This window comes from Plasmodium gaboni, chromosome 11, assembly GCF_001602025.1.
Source record: "Plasmodium gaboni strain SY75 chromosome 11, whole genome shotgun sequence".
Classification (NCBI taxonomy): Eukaryota; Apicomplexa; class Aconoidasida; order Haemosporida; family Plasmodiidae; genus Plasmodium; species Plasmodium gaboni.
In genome coordinates this window covers 144,813-160,194 of record NC_031491.1, presented here as the reverse complement: position 1 = coordinate 160,194, position 15,382 = coordinate 144,813, and the positions used below count along the sequence as shown (strand labels likewise).

General features: G+C 19.3%; 5 protein-coding genes across 5 annotated transcripts in view; 3 read left to right on the top strand and 2 right to left on the bottom strand.

Moving 5' to 3' along the window:
* The window catches only part of PGSY75_1106700 (putative dna2/nam7 helicase family member), a gene marked incomplete at both ends in the record, with an annotated part of 3,366 nt that extends 2,841 nt beyond the window's left edge, over positions 1-525 (top strand). The window contains one exon of the mRNA XM_018786192.1: positions 1-525. This exon is cut by the window's left edge and continues 2,841 nt beyond it. Coding sequence (XP_018640987.1) covers positions 1-525 — 525 coding nt within the window.
* A 202-nt stretch (positions 526-727) lies between these two features.
* On the bottom strand, positions 728-4,603 carry PGSY75_1106600 (putative DEAD/DEAH box helicase; the record flags this gene model as incomplete). The annotated part of the gene is made up of 1 exon (XM_018786191.1): positions 728-4,603. One exon carries the CDS (start codon positions 4,601-4,603, stop codon positions 728-730), a length of 3,876 nt encoding a protein of 1,291 aa, XP_018640986.1.
* Positions 4,604-5,733: 1,130 nt separating this feature from the next.
* On the top strand, positions 5,734-11,883 carry PGSY75_1106500 (hypothetical protein; the record flags this gene model as incomplete). The annotated part of the gene is made up of 3 exons (XM_018786190.1): positions 5,734-6,521; positions 6,708-11,622; positions 11,779-11,883. The coding sequence occupies 3 exons, from the start codon at positions 5,734-5,736 to the stop codon at positions 11,881-11,883; spliced, it is 5,808 nt and encodes a 1,935-aa protein (XP_018640985.1).
* A 341-nt stretch (positions 11,884-12,224) lies between these two features.
* PGSY75_1106400 (hypothetical protein) lies at positions 12,225-12,575 on the bottom strand (the record flags this gene model as incomplete). The annotated part of the gene is made up of 1 exon (XM_018786189.1): positions 12,225-12,575. The coding sequence occupies one exon, from the start codon at positions 12,573-12,575 to the stop codon at positions 12,225-12,227; it is 351 nt and encodes a 116-aa protein (XP_018640984.1).
* A 994-nt stretch (positions 12,576-13,569) lies between these two features.
* PGSY75_1106300 (putative exonuclease) overlaps positions 13,570-15,382 on the top strand; it is a gene marked incomplete at both ends in the record, with an annotated part of 2,714 nt that continues 901 nt past the window's right edge. The window contains 2 exons of the mRNA XM_018786188.1: positions 13,570-14,232; positions 14,337-15,310. Of these exons, the coding sequence (XP_018640983.1) occupies positions 13,570-14,232; positions 14,337-15,310 (1,637 nt within the window). The remainder of the gene's footprint in view (positions 14,233-14,336; positions 15,311-15,382) is intronic.

Genomic DNA, 15,382 nt, shown 5'->3' with positions numbered 1-15,382 from the left:
TTAATAAATATGATAAAGATAGATGTAGATGATATTATAAACTTAAATAATAAATCGAGGAGTAATAAAGGTGAAGCATATGTTATATATAAAATAATAGAAAAAATGATTAAAATAGATAATATTAATAGTAACAATATATGTATTATTACACCATATTCTAAACAAACTAATGTATTAAGAAATATTTTTTATGATAATATATATAATGATCCAAATTATTTAAGTACATATAAAAATATTGAAATATCAACAGTGGATTCTTTTCAAGGTAGAGAAAAAGAAATTGTAGTCTTTTCATTAGTGTGTTCAAATTATTTTAAAAATATAGGTTTCTTAAAAGATTATAGAAGATTAAATGTAGCAGTAACAAGAGCAAAGAGACATCTTGTTATTGTAGGGAATTCAAATACTATATCGAATGATGATGTATTAAACCAGTTATATGAAACCATTTTGGAATATGGAAAGGTATATCTTGTAAATGAATTGATAGATGTAGAAGCAGTTATATTAAACACATAAAAAAATAAAATAATAATAATAAAAAATAATAAGTAAAATAATAAAATATGAAAATATGAAAATATGAAAATTTTTACAAATATATTAATATATACATGTATCATTTTAATTTTTTTTTTTTTTTTTTTTTTTGTCATATATATATATTTATATATATATATTTATATATATTTTTTTTTTTTAAATATCTCGTTTTAATTAATCAAAATAAAAGCTCATCCTCATCATTATTAGATTCAAAATTATTTAATATGAGTTTTCCTCTTTTTACCTGATTCATTAAATAACATTCTTTCTGTTTAAACCTTTCTATAATATATTTTTTGTGATCAAATTGAACATCATTCCATGATGGAATATTCAAATTATTCTTCTTTGGAATATTGTAATTTCTTTGAATGCTTTCTTTTTTTGTTTCCTTAAAATGAATTAAATTATCACTTGGATAATTATTTGTAGAATCTATATAAATATTATTACTATTATTATTAATAATATCATTATTACTTTTATTTTTTTCTTTTTTATCCCATATATTGTACTTGTCATATAACCCATTCGATCTAATATCATCATTATATTTATCATTTTTATATTCACTTACATTTTCATCCTCATCATCAGTATCATCTTCTAATGTAAATACAGTAAAAGGAGCCTTCACATAAGAATTATTTTTATTACTCCTATCTGATAACGAATTATTTTCCACCTTATCCCTTTCGTCTTCTACATCAAACAAACTAATGAGCTTCTTATCATTTATATCAAGTTCAATTTCTTTTAATTTTTCCATATTTATGTATCTATTAGATGTATTTTCATTCATCTTCCTTTTATTTTTCATCTTAAAAGATTTTTTTCTAGAAAATAATGATAACAAACTTGTATTTGAATATTCATAATTTCTTATGGAATCAGCCAAAAGATAATTTGAAGTAGAAATGAAATTCGTTACTAAATATATTTGTTTTTCAGCTTGTTTTTTTTCGTCATTTCTTTTTTTCATATCTAATGTAGATGTACTTATATTTTTATTATGATAATTTTCTATGGTATTATTATTTAAACTGTTTATTTTTTCTAATCTATGAATATATGTAATTACATCTAAAGGGAAATGAAAATTAATTATATGATCTACACCTTTTATATTGATACCTCTACTTATCAAATCGGTTGTTATTAATATTGCTGTATGTGTATAAGAAAATGAATGTAAATTTTGTATTCTTGAATTTAAAGATAAATTTTTATGAAAAGAAAAAACAGGCCAATTATGTTTTTTTAAAAAATTATATATTTTAATACAATCTTTTATACTATTTACAAAAATTATGGTTTTGTGTATTGGATATTTGTGAATCAATTTAAATTTTTTTTTATTAAAATATTTAATACTAGATGTTTTGTCACCACATTGGTTATTATCATCATACTTATCACACTTATCATTATAACTTTTCATATCATACATTATAGTTCTCTCGTGATATTTTTTAAGAATATATATTAATATATCCAATCGATGCTCAAAAGACGATTTCTCAAATTTATTAATTTTGTTAGATAAAGAAACATCTTTTAAATCTACAGAATTATTTTTATTTTCATTTTTTTCTTTTCCTTCTTCATCATCTTTTAAATTATCTTCAACTTCTCTATCATCATATAAATACAAGTTTATCATTTTTTCTTTATTTAATTCTATCCACTGTGTTTGAATATTATTGGGTATTTTATAATTATCTTTACTTACAATTTCGATGATATTATTAAAACGTTCTGTTAACATACTCCCCGCGGTGGTTGGTCCAACAGAAGGTAAGGTGGAAGATACATATATTAGTTGTATAAGTGGTAATGCTGCGTCCTCTTTTTTATCTTTTTTGTCTCTTTTATTATAGTTTTTGTTTTTATAAAAAGTATTTATATTATCACATGTATTTGTAATGTTATTACTTAAATCGACATCACATGTGTCATTCTTTACATTTCTTACATATTTATTATTATAATTATCATAACAAGTATCATCATTACTATTATTATTATGTGTATCTATATTTTTTGACATATACTCTTCATATTCATTAACATTACCTTTTTTATCAATTAGAGCATTATCTATGGATTCATTTATAATATCTATGTTATGATTACTTATATCAATATGTGGGTTATATATTTCTGGTCTTTTTTTAATAATCTGGAATATATTCATCATTGTATTTCTATAAGCATTGTTTTGAAACAACATATCTATCTCATCAAATATTATAATCGATGGTATTATTTTATTGGATATTTTATTATTATTTTTATAACTGTTTAAAAATATATCTGGAGTTGTGATTAAAATATCTGCATATGTCCACATTATTTCATCGTTACACAATACTGGATTATCTATATGTGTAACTTTTGATACCTCTAAATTTTCTAAATTATAATTTTCTTCTTTTATATTATTCTTTACATAATAATCGTTATCTACATTCTCATCATGAATATTATTTGATGCTCTTTTATATTTATTATCTCTTTTGTGTGTTTGCGTGTGTGTATTATGCATATTATATATATCATCACCAATTTGTTCATCTGTCATATGGTCATTATTATTACTATGATCACTGTAAGGTACATCATTTAAGGTTTGTATATTAATTCTTTTTAATATATCTAACTTTTTTATAACATTAATAATTTGACTTATGTTATCTTTATTAATAGTTAATATAACAACGGTTTTGTTTATTTGTAAAGGGTTTAAAGTTAAATATCTATAAATAGACTCCTCATTATAATTATCCTTTACACATTTATTTTCATCATTTTTATTTTTATATACATTGTTACTTCCATTTATTATGTTATATTTTATTATATTGTCTAATTTTTTTAATTCCTCTTCATTGGTGTAATCACTATTCAAGTTACTCAATTTTATATTATTTATTTTTATTATTTCAATTAATTTATTCATTATACTTATATTATTTATTACCAATTCGTTTTTATTATTATCCATAGTAAGAGATGTGCCATTAAAATGATCTAATTTATTTTTTTTTCTGCATTTACTTTTCCTACCTCCTATTCGTTGTATATATTTATTTTTATATGTTTCATCAAAGGACGAAGGTAATAAATCAAATTTTTTATTTTTGAGTTTATTTGATATATCTAAAGTATTATCTTTAAAAAATACATTATTTTTATAATGACTATATTTCAATAAATAATTATTTATTTCATTATTTAGATTAAAATTATTATTAAATTTGTAATTTTTTTCTATAAGATTTTTATTAGATGCACCACTTTCTTTTTCATTGTAACTGTCTAATATTATTTGTTCTAAATAATCATGTAAGAAATAAAGATTATTTAATATAGGTAATAAATATGCAATAGTTTTACCTGACCCGTCAGGATAATTTATTATGGTATCTTTTCCTTGTTGAATTGTTAAAAAGCTATTTATTTGCATTTTATTTAATTCATTTATATGTATATTTTGTAAACCCAATAATAACATTTTATGAATATTTAATTCATTTATATTTTCATAATTATCATCATATTTATAAATATTGTGTGGATCACTTTCAATTTCATGATAATTGTATTTTTTATATAATTTTTTTTTCATTTCTTCATATTTATGTTTCAGATTATTGTTATTTGTAACATTATATGTATTTTTATCATTACTTGTATGATTATAATTTTGTTTCATTTCTTTGTTTGTAATAAAATTGTTATAATTAGTTTTATGATTATAACAATTATTATTATTGTTTATGTTGTTTATGTTGTTTTTGTTATTTTGGTTGTTCATTTCTTTATTATCCATATCAAAGGAATATTTTTCATATGTTTGGCTAGCCAATTGTTCATTTTTTTTTTTTTCTCCTTGGGAAAATATTCCTGTACGTTCAGGTAATTCCCAGTTTTTTTTTTTTTTGGTTCTTAAACATTTGGCTTGTTGTAAAAGGAAAAGAGGTTTTTTTAAGTTATTATTATTAAAATAATAATTATAACTATGTAATAGAAAATATTTATTTCTCATTATGTTTCACAATATAAAAAAAATTATATTACGTTTATATATTTCTTAATGTGATTAATCATTTTATCATATTATTTTTTTTTTTGTTAGTTCATTATTATATTTGTTATATATGTCATATTTGTAATATTTTGTCATGTTTGTATAATATTTGTCATATTTTTTGATATTTTTTCATATTTATCAGATTTGTTATTTTTCAGTTATATTGTTCCTTTCTAAAAAAGGAGACAACAACTAAATAAAAAAAAAAAATAATAAATAAAATCTACGAAATTTGGTTTTTTTAATATAAATCCATGTAACACACAAGTATGGGTAGATATATATATATGAAAAATATGTACTTTTATTAATATATATACATATATATTTTTCTTTTTCTAAAAGAAATATAGAAACTATTAAATTAGATAATATATATTTAAATATAATCTTATTAAATTATAACAAAAAAAAAAAGAAAAAAAACAGATGTAGGACTTATTACTAATAAGTTAATTTTATTTATTATTTTTTTTAAATATATACAAATATATATGTATGTTTGCATATATTTTTTCAATTTTAAAAAATAATGTGATATCATTTCACTTAGGTTTGTATAATATGTATTGTACAGATGTACATTATAATATTGGATTTATAAAATATAGGATTAATTTTTTTTTTTTTTTTTTTTTGTTCCCCCTATATAAAAATACACCTAAGATGATATAAAATATATTTATATAATTATACATATAATAATATTATATATAATATATATTTATTTATTTATTTATTTATTTATTTATTTATTTATTTATTTATAATTATATTTTTATTATTTTTTCATTTTTAATTTTTTAAGGGTCTCTTATTTTTTGTAATTTAATTCTCTTATATATTTATGATTTATTATTTATTATATTCATTTATTTATTTATTTATTTATTTATTTATTATTTTTTTTTTTTTTTTTTTTGTTTCTGTGTATAATTTTATTATTTAGAAAAAAGAAAATGAGATTATCTTAGGATATATATTATTATAGATTCATTTATATAGTTATGTAGTTTTATTGAAAAAAAAAAAAAAAAAAAAAAAAAGAAAAAATTAATAATGGGAGAAAAAGAAAAGAAAAGAAAATGTTTTTAAGTATTCAATTTATAATTTTATTTTTTGTACTGGTAGATATAAAAAATATCATAGCATTAAAATTAGAAATATTTAAAGGACGATTTGGTTCTCCTAATACAATTTCTATGTTCAATAAAGATAAGAAAATAAGATGTAGAAGAAAAGAAGTGCCTTTATTATTTGTTCCAAGTAATAAATGTTTAAAGGATTTATATTTGCGTAAGCATTATAAAGTGAGTAAATTTGAAGAGAAGGGTAATTTTTTATATTTAAAAAGAGGACAGAGAAATCGTAAAGATAAAAATTATCCATTCACAATATTTGTTGAATATGGTACAATTAAAAGTGTAGATATATTAGAAAAGGATAGTAATAAATATGAGGAGGGTAATCCAAATTATACAAATGTTATTATAGAAGGGTGTAAGGATATTATTGATTGTACGAAAAGTGAAGGTTTACAAAATTTAATGAGCCAAAAGGTAGTGGAAAATAACAAAATGGTGGAGAATAAAAAGGGGGCAGAAAATAAAAAGATGGTAGAAAATAAAAAGGTCGTAGAAAAGAACAAAATGGTAGAAAATAAAAAGGTCGTAGAAAATAACAAGATGGTGGAAAATATTAACGTTAAGGAAAGATTTGAAAAAAAGAATAATATAAGAAATAAAAGTCTGATATTAAATAAAATAGGAAAGAGAAAAAGTTATAACAAAAAAAGGAAGAGTACAACTTCACGTGTTGTTGATATACAAAATACGAATATGAGAGATTATTCATTTTTACCATCTCAAGGAAGGTAATATTAAAATTAAGAATATATATATATATATATATATATATATATATATATATATATTTATATTTATATTTATATATTTATTTATATATATATATATATATTTATATTTATATATTTATTTATATATATATGTATACATTTTTATTTATATATTTATTTATATATATATATTTTTTTTTGTAGGTCCTTAAAATTATTAAACATTATTTACCAATCGTGGAAAGAAAAAAATTTCGACAATTTCTTTGACGTTTTAAATAGCGACGATTTTGACCATACGTGCATAGAGAATTGGCTTCACAAATTTTCTATAAGCTTAAGTAAGAAATATTTGAAGATAAAAATATGTGCAGATCATATATTGGTCCGAAATGAATATTATGAGAAAGAGAATAAGACATTGAAAGAATATAAGATAACCTATTCAATAATAAATAAGTGTTTAAAAATATTAATAAATAATATGTATAAGTTTTGTTCATATGAAGTAACATCAATATTATGGGCTGTAAGTATTATATTGATGAAATCATTCAAGAATTCAACTTCTATAGGACATAATATAAATAATGAGAATACTAAACATAATGAGATGATAATAAATGTGATTGAGAACTTTAATATATTTTTATCATTAATAATAAATAATTTAAATAAATTAAAATATAATTTATCTATTGACGAATCTTTATGGGCTGTTTGGAGTATATGTAAGTTATTATATTTTAATATATCCTTTGATAATTATTATATAAAATTAAAAAAAAGAATATCAAATAATTTAAATAAAGAAAATAAAAGTGAGTTAAAACCATGGAATGAATTTATGAATAATGGAGAGGATACTTTATTAATGGATAAAAATAAGAATGAAAATTATAATAAATTAAAAAATATAAGATTGATAGATAAAGAATTAATATTGAATGAGAATAAAAAAGATGAAGAGAATATATGTTATGATAATATATATAATAATAGTTCTTATACTAACTATCAAATATTTTATATGATGAAAAAGTTTAAATTAAGTGGAGAAGATATTGTAAATATCTTAGATGTTTTTAATTATTTATATAAAAAATTATATAAGAATATAAATTATTTAAAAGAAAAATATTATATATATATTCCATTTATTATATTTGAATCTCAAACTTTAATGTTAAATAATAGTATATTACTTTTAAACAAAATATTATATTTAATATTAAAAAATGATGTATTATTAAGTTTATTTTCTTTTGACAAAATAAAGAAAACCATCTTACCACCTCTTACACAAAGAGTTGAAGATTATGAAGAAACGTTATTACATTATAATAAAAATAAGGATTTATTTAGAATTAAAACATTGAGTAAAATATATAAACTTATAAAATGTATATCAAAAATATACTATCCTTTAAAAAATCAAAATATTTATAATATACATTTACATAATAATTACAAATATTTAAACGCATCAATTTTAAAAAATTTTGTATTAGCATGTAATAAGGTTTTGATCAAATATATTGAATATTTTGTTTATATTATATATGGGTATAAAAATATAAAACCAAAAGGAGACACAACAAAATATAGTAAGAATAATAAAATGGACACATCTAAAAATATTATACACAAAAATAATATAAATAATATTAATAATATTAATAATATTAATAATAATAATAATAATAATAATAATAATTCTCAGTTTATTATTCAAAAGGAAGATATAAGAAGGAATGTTAAGGACACATATAATATTAATGATAATGGTCATATAAAAGATATTACGACAAATGATTTTAATAATAATAATGTGAATTTTTCTAGTACATATAATCAACAATATGAAGATATAAATAATATGAATATAAATCATGATATACGATTCAAATTTAAAAACGAAATAGTCTTCATTTATAACTGTTTAAAAAGTTCTTTAGTTTCTCTTATAAAACTGGATTTGAAAGATAAGTATATTTATGAATGGTTAAATAAAAATATATTTTTATTTCAATTTCCTAATAATTATTATGTAGATAAAAATAAGGATCAATATTTAGAATACATAGAAGAAGGACGACGAAAAAATAAAAGAAATGAAGAAATGATCAATATACAAATGAATGATTATAATATGAATAAATATATAAACCATAATAATCATGATAAAAGTCAATATGATAATGTGACTAATAATGTGCAGCAATGTGTTTTATCCGATAATGATGAGGAGATGATGAATGAAAATTATATGGAATCTGAAGAAAAGACGAAAAATAAAAAAGAAAAAAATAAGGATGATGATATATTAAATAATGGAGACGAATTATATGTAGATAATTCATTATATAATAATGAAAATATAAATAAAGAAAAAAAAATATTAAGTGAACAAAATAAATGTGAAGAATATGATATGGATGTAAATATTAATAATGTTTATAAGGAAGATGTTATAGTTGATAAATCGTATGAAAGTAAAAAAAATGGTTTAAAATTATATGACAAGGGTGAAGAAGAAAAAAACGAAAATTATAAAAATGATACAAATAGTGATACATATAATGATACATATAATGATAAAAATAATATAAATTTTGATAATATCAAAATGAATCAGTCAGATGTATGTTTAGATGTTTTAGCCCTTAGTAAATTTACAAAACAATATAGTAATGACATGAAAAGAAAATTAATAGACAATGTTGAGAAGAGTTTAGAATACTCTTTAAAAATATTTGAAAATATATATAATAAGAAAAAAGGGGATTTGCCAATATATATAATAATGAATGATATATATATAATAAAAGACAAATATATTGAATCATTATATGATGAAGAAACAAAAACCTTTTATAAAAAAAATAAAAATATTGAATTTAGAAATATTATTATGCCTAAACAATTATCTATATTTATTAATTATTTAGGAAGAAATATTTATTTAATAGATAAAAATAAATTAAATAGAATTTTTTATTTATCTATTCAATATATTAATATAACCAAATTTAATTACTTTACATCCAACGATATAATACACTTCTTACAGGGATTATTAAATTATTATAACCTGCAAAATGATAGAAAAGATATAAATAGTTATAACAACAATGAAGTTGATATTAGTGGTAGTAATGGTAGTAGTGGTAGTAGTGGTAGTAGTGGTAGTAGTGGTAGTACTATTAGTTGTAGTGATAGTACTATTAGTTGTAGTGAGAAGACCAACAACAATAATAATAATATCAATAGTAATAAATTTATGAATGATTATATAAACGAATTGATCATAAATTTATGTTACATTGCTGAAGGGACATTTTTAAATTGGAAACTAGCAAATGTATGTCAATTAGTTTATCTCCTGACAAAATTTAAACATATACATAAAAATATTTTCAATAAATTTGACGAATTCTTAAATACTATACAATTTCCACAGTATGTTTATCAAAAAGAAAAATCCTATATTTTAAATAATTCTACAGTAAAAAATGACAACAAGGAAAAATATAAACATGACATGAATCATACAAGTGAAGATATAATATATACAAATCAAAATATCCACACAAACAACAACAATAATAATAACAACAATAATAATAATAATAATAATAATAATAATAATAATGTGGAAAATTATTATCCTAATAATTATACAAATGAGAAAAATAATGTAGTACATAATAAAAAAAATAATATATCTATAAACGAATTTAAATATGATAACTTAGGTTCTGCGTTATGGGCACTTTCTTCACTTAATAAAAATATTCTAAAGAAAAAGTATTATTTAAAATTTTCTTATTTGTTTTCTATATATTTTTCTTTACATATGAAATTTTTCTTACAATATAAATTAGGAGATCAACAAGAAAGAAAAAGTTCATATTTAAATTATAGTAATAAAAATTCTCATAATAAATATAACGATGATATTTCTTTTTTTAAACATAATATGAACTACTTTAAGAATGTGATAGATTCTATGACAATAAGTATATATATAAATACTTATACTAGGAAAATTAAAAAAGGATTCTATTTCTTATATGATGTTATATATAATAATGTCGATATTATTGATATCTTTTCATTGAAGGAGCTCTCTTATGTGTTGTATTCTTTAAGTAGTATAAATAAAAACGAAATAAGTAATACTGTATATCGAGGAGAGAAACAAACAAGACAGCAAAATGTTTTATTGAAATGTGAGGAAAAATTAAATACATCAGATGAAACAAATGTATTAGAAAAAAAAGATGTATCAAATGTAATGGACAAATCAGATGCATCAAATGAATCATATGAATCAAATGTATTAGATGAAATAAATTTACCTAACGAAACAGAAAAATTAGGGTTTAAAAAGAACAATATTGATAATGAAGAAAATAAAAGTGAGGAAGATTTATTTTATAATTTTTTAAAATCAAACATTTCATTATGTGTTGATGATTTGGATTATTTATACAATTTAGATTATATAAAAGATGAGGAGATAAGTAATCCAATCAAACCTCTGAATGAGATAGATGAAAATATTGATAAGCATGATGATATTAGAAATGATGACGTTGAAAATAGTCCATCAACATTTTCGATCACAAATAATACTAATATATTGAGTGATGATAATAAGACAACCAATAGGAAGAAGAAAGGAACTGTTGTAAAGAAAGATAAGTTTTTAATATTTAAAAATGAGAGGATACATTTATCAAACGAATTTTTAAATAAATTATTGATGAAAATAAATGAATATACAAAATTAATTCTTAATGAAAAAAAATATAACGACAAATCTTTTATAAATGATAATCATTATGTAAGTAATGCAAGTAAAAAAAATAGAATGGAGATTATCGATTTAATAAAATTAATATATAGCTTCTTTATTTTATTAAATCAAAAAGTACAAATAAACAAAGCAAAATCTATAAATTTTCAACAAGTGGAAAAACTTATATTCCAATATAATATGGTTGTTAAAAAATTCTTACATTCTTTTAATAATATATATTATATAATTGATACTTATTCTTTAATAAGTAACATATATGTCCTAGACGACTTTACAAAAAATATCATACGGGTAGGAACAACAAAATGTTATAAGTATAAATAAATATATCACATGTATATATATTTATATATATATATATATATTTTTATATATATATATATTTTTTTTTTTTTTTTTTATATATACTTTTATTTTTTTTTATATATACTTTTATTTTTTTTTTAGGAGTTTGTGCAAATATGCATAAAAAAAATTGAGGAAGAAAAAATATTAGACATGGAAAAAAAAAAAATAACCTTAAGTATTCAAAATTTAAAGGTTACTAATTAAAAAAGATAATGCATATTATATATTTAATATGTATATTTTTAATAGTGCTTTCCTTTGTTATATGTGAACACTATGAAATACGAATTAAATTGTAAATAAATTAATAAATAAAAAAAATATATATATATATTAATATTTATTTATTTATTTATTCTTTTTTTTTTGTGTTTACTTTTTAATTTATTTTTTTTTTTTTTTAATTTTTTTGTAATTTGTCTTATTATTAACCCTTAAATGAACTTACACAAAGGTGTATGTAAGATCATTAATTTTTATTAATATTATAATATATTTATAATACTATAATTTTACATGTTTACGATTTGTATTTTTATTTGTTCTCATTTCATATACCACATATGTATATTATTACATTTATTACACTGAATACTCCCTTTATTAAGAAAAAGAAGAATATTATTTATATTATCTTTATTTAAAAAATCATTCCTTTGTTTATTAACTCCACATAAACCATTATTATATAACTGTCTATATAAATTATCATACTGTTTCTGATTAACTTCTTTCTTTCCTTCGGTTTTCTTGTCAAATTCATATTTATTATAATATACTTTATAATAATCTGGATATATTTTCTTATATATTAATTCACATGCTTCATTATAATATATAAAGTTCTGACATTTTCTACAAAAATATTTACACAAATCTTTACTTGATGATTTCATTATATAAAATATTATTACATTATAACATTTTAAATTTTTTTTAAAATTATATAAGTAATTCGATCTTTATAAAACATTACAAAGAAATAAATATAAATATATATATATATATATATATATATTTAAAGTATTAGGGTATCTAGATATTTATATCTTATCCATGTAGCAAGTCAAAAATAGTTTATTCTTTTCATTTTAATGATATTATAATATATTATATATTTAATATATAACACCTACACATTAATATATAATATAGAAAAAAAAATAAGAAAAAAAAAAAAAAAAGTCTCCAATGTGTTATTCTTCTTTTTTTTTTTTTTTTAAGTCTCTTAATATCCCATATTTATAAATATTATTACTTTTTTATGTTTTTTTTTTTTTTTTTCTTATTGTTTTATTATTCAATGGATATGTCATTTTTATTTGAATTATAAACATATAAATCATATAAATAAAAAGTATAACAATTAAAAATGATAAAGGTCATAAATTACAATTCATATTAATATGTGCATTAAAAATAAAAGGAAAATAATAAGAACATTTAATAGGTAATTTTAACATTCCATTTTTATGTAGTAGTTCTGTTTCTTATATATATATTTTTTTTTTTCTTTAATATTTTAAAATATATTTTGGAAAAAAATTATGAACAAGTCATGCAAAAAAAAAAAAAGAAAAAAAAAAAAAAAATATGTTAGATATATATATATATATATATATATTTATATATATTTTTTTTTTTTTATTTATTAAAATATATGAAGCTAATACTAACTGTTGATTAATCAATTTGTTTATTTCTCTATTATCTGTTATTATATTTATATATTTTCATTTTATTTTATTTTTACCTTTTTTTTTTTTTTTTTTTTTGTTCCCATGTATAATTTGAAAAAATGCTATAAAATTGTTATAAATAATTAGGAATCTGCAAAATATTATGTATGGATAAGAAAAACGAAAAATAGGTAAGAAGATATAGAAAAGAATGATTGTTTTTATATCAGTATGGGTATTGTGTTTAATAAATGTTATGGCATATTGTATTAGTTTGAATAAATATAAATTTATAAAATCATATAATTTATATAATAAAAGGAAACGTCAACAAAATGTATTATATGGAATTCCTAGGATGTATAAATGGCTAACTTCTTATTACCCAACAGTGAGAGAAGAATTAATAAATAATGAGAAACAAAAATCAGTTGATATATTTTATATTGATATGAATGGTGTTATACATCATTGTACTCATGCCAATAAAGAGAAGTTACCTATATATGATGAACATGAATTATTTTCAAATATTTTACAATATTTAAAAAATTTATTTTATTTGATAAAACCAAAGAAACTGATATATATAGGTGTAGATGGAGTGTCACCAAAGGCAAAAATGAATCAACAAAGAAAGAGGAGATTTCTTAGTATATTCAAAATTAATGATAATGATAATGATAATACGTCTCATTTGTTTAACCCTAATTGTATAACAACTGGAACAGATTTTATGTATAAAATTAATTTGTCATTAAATAAATGGTTCAAAATTTTGAAGAAAAAAAAAGTTTTCGAATTTGATGTTATTTTTTCTGGTTCGGACGTAGCTGGCGAGGGAGAACACAAAATTTTGAAATACATAAGAGAGGTAATAAAATGAATAAATATATAAATATATATATATGTATGTATGTGCATATTTGTTTTTTTTTATTGATTTATTATTTTTTTTTTTATACTTTCACTTCTTAGAACTGTAAGAGAGATAGTAACTTTAAAAATTACAATCATTGTATATACGGACTGGATGCAGATCTCATTATGCTGTCGCTTGTTACCCACCTGAACAATATTTTTATTTTGAGAGATAAATTTAAAATAAGTAATGATTTACAAAATAATATGTTAGAAAATATCGAAAGAACACAAAACACTTTTATTAATGATGAATATAATTCTTCTAATGAAGATCAAAATGATAACATAAATTATAACGAGGAAGGAGAAAACACGCAACTGCATGAAAAAAGTAAAACAAACGAATCTGTTGTAAATGAAGAAAATAATATTGAGAATGGAAATAATGATGAGATAAATAATTCGGAAGATATGAACAATATTTTAGGTGCATATAAAATTCCGTTTCTTCCAAAGGTTCATAAATATACAAAAGAATATTATATAAATTATGAAAGCTTAAATAGTAACGACTTTGAAATATTAGACATATATAAATTGAGGAATTCTATTAAGACACAAATAGCTACATATATAAATAAATTAAAAAAAGAAAAAAATATCGTCTTCAGTATAAGCAGAGTAGTTGATGATATTGTATTTTTATCTTTTCTGGTTGGCAATGATTTCCTTCCCCACATACCAAACATTGATATTAATGAAGGATCTATGAACGAAATATTGAATTCATATATCTTTTATATCTATAAATATTCGAATTATATAACATATAAGGATAAAGTACATATAGAACGACTAAAAATTATTTTAAAAATTTTAAGTGCTCAAGAATTTGAATATTTTAAGAAAAGGGGAATTAATGAAAATATTAGTGAATTTACGGATGAACAGAAATATAAAAAATATTATTATCTCCATAAGTTTGGTCTCGAAGATCCAAAGGAAATACAAAATATTGTAAAAAAATATATAGAAGGATTATTTTGGAATTTACATTACTATCATTTTGGATGTGCCAGTTGGTATTGGTAATTATATCATAAAAAAAATGAAAAATATGTATAAGTGTATTTGTGTCTCTGTGTGTGTGTTTTTTTTTT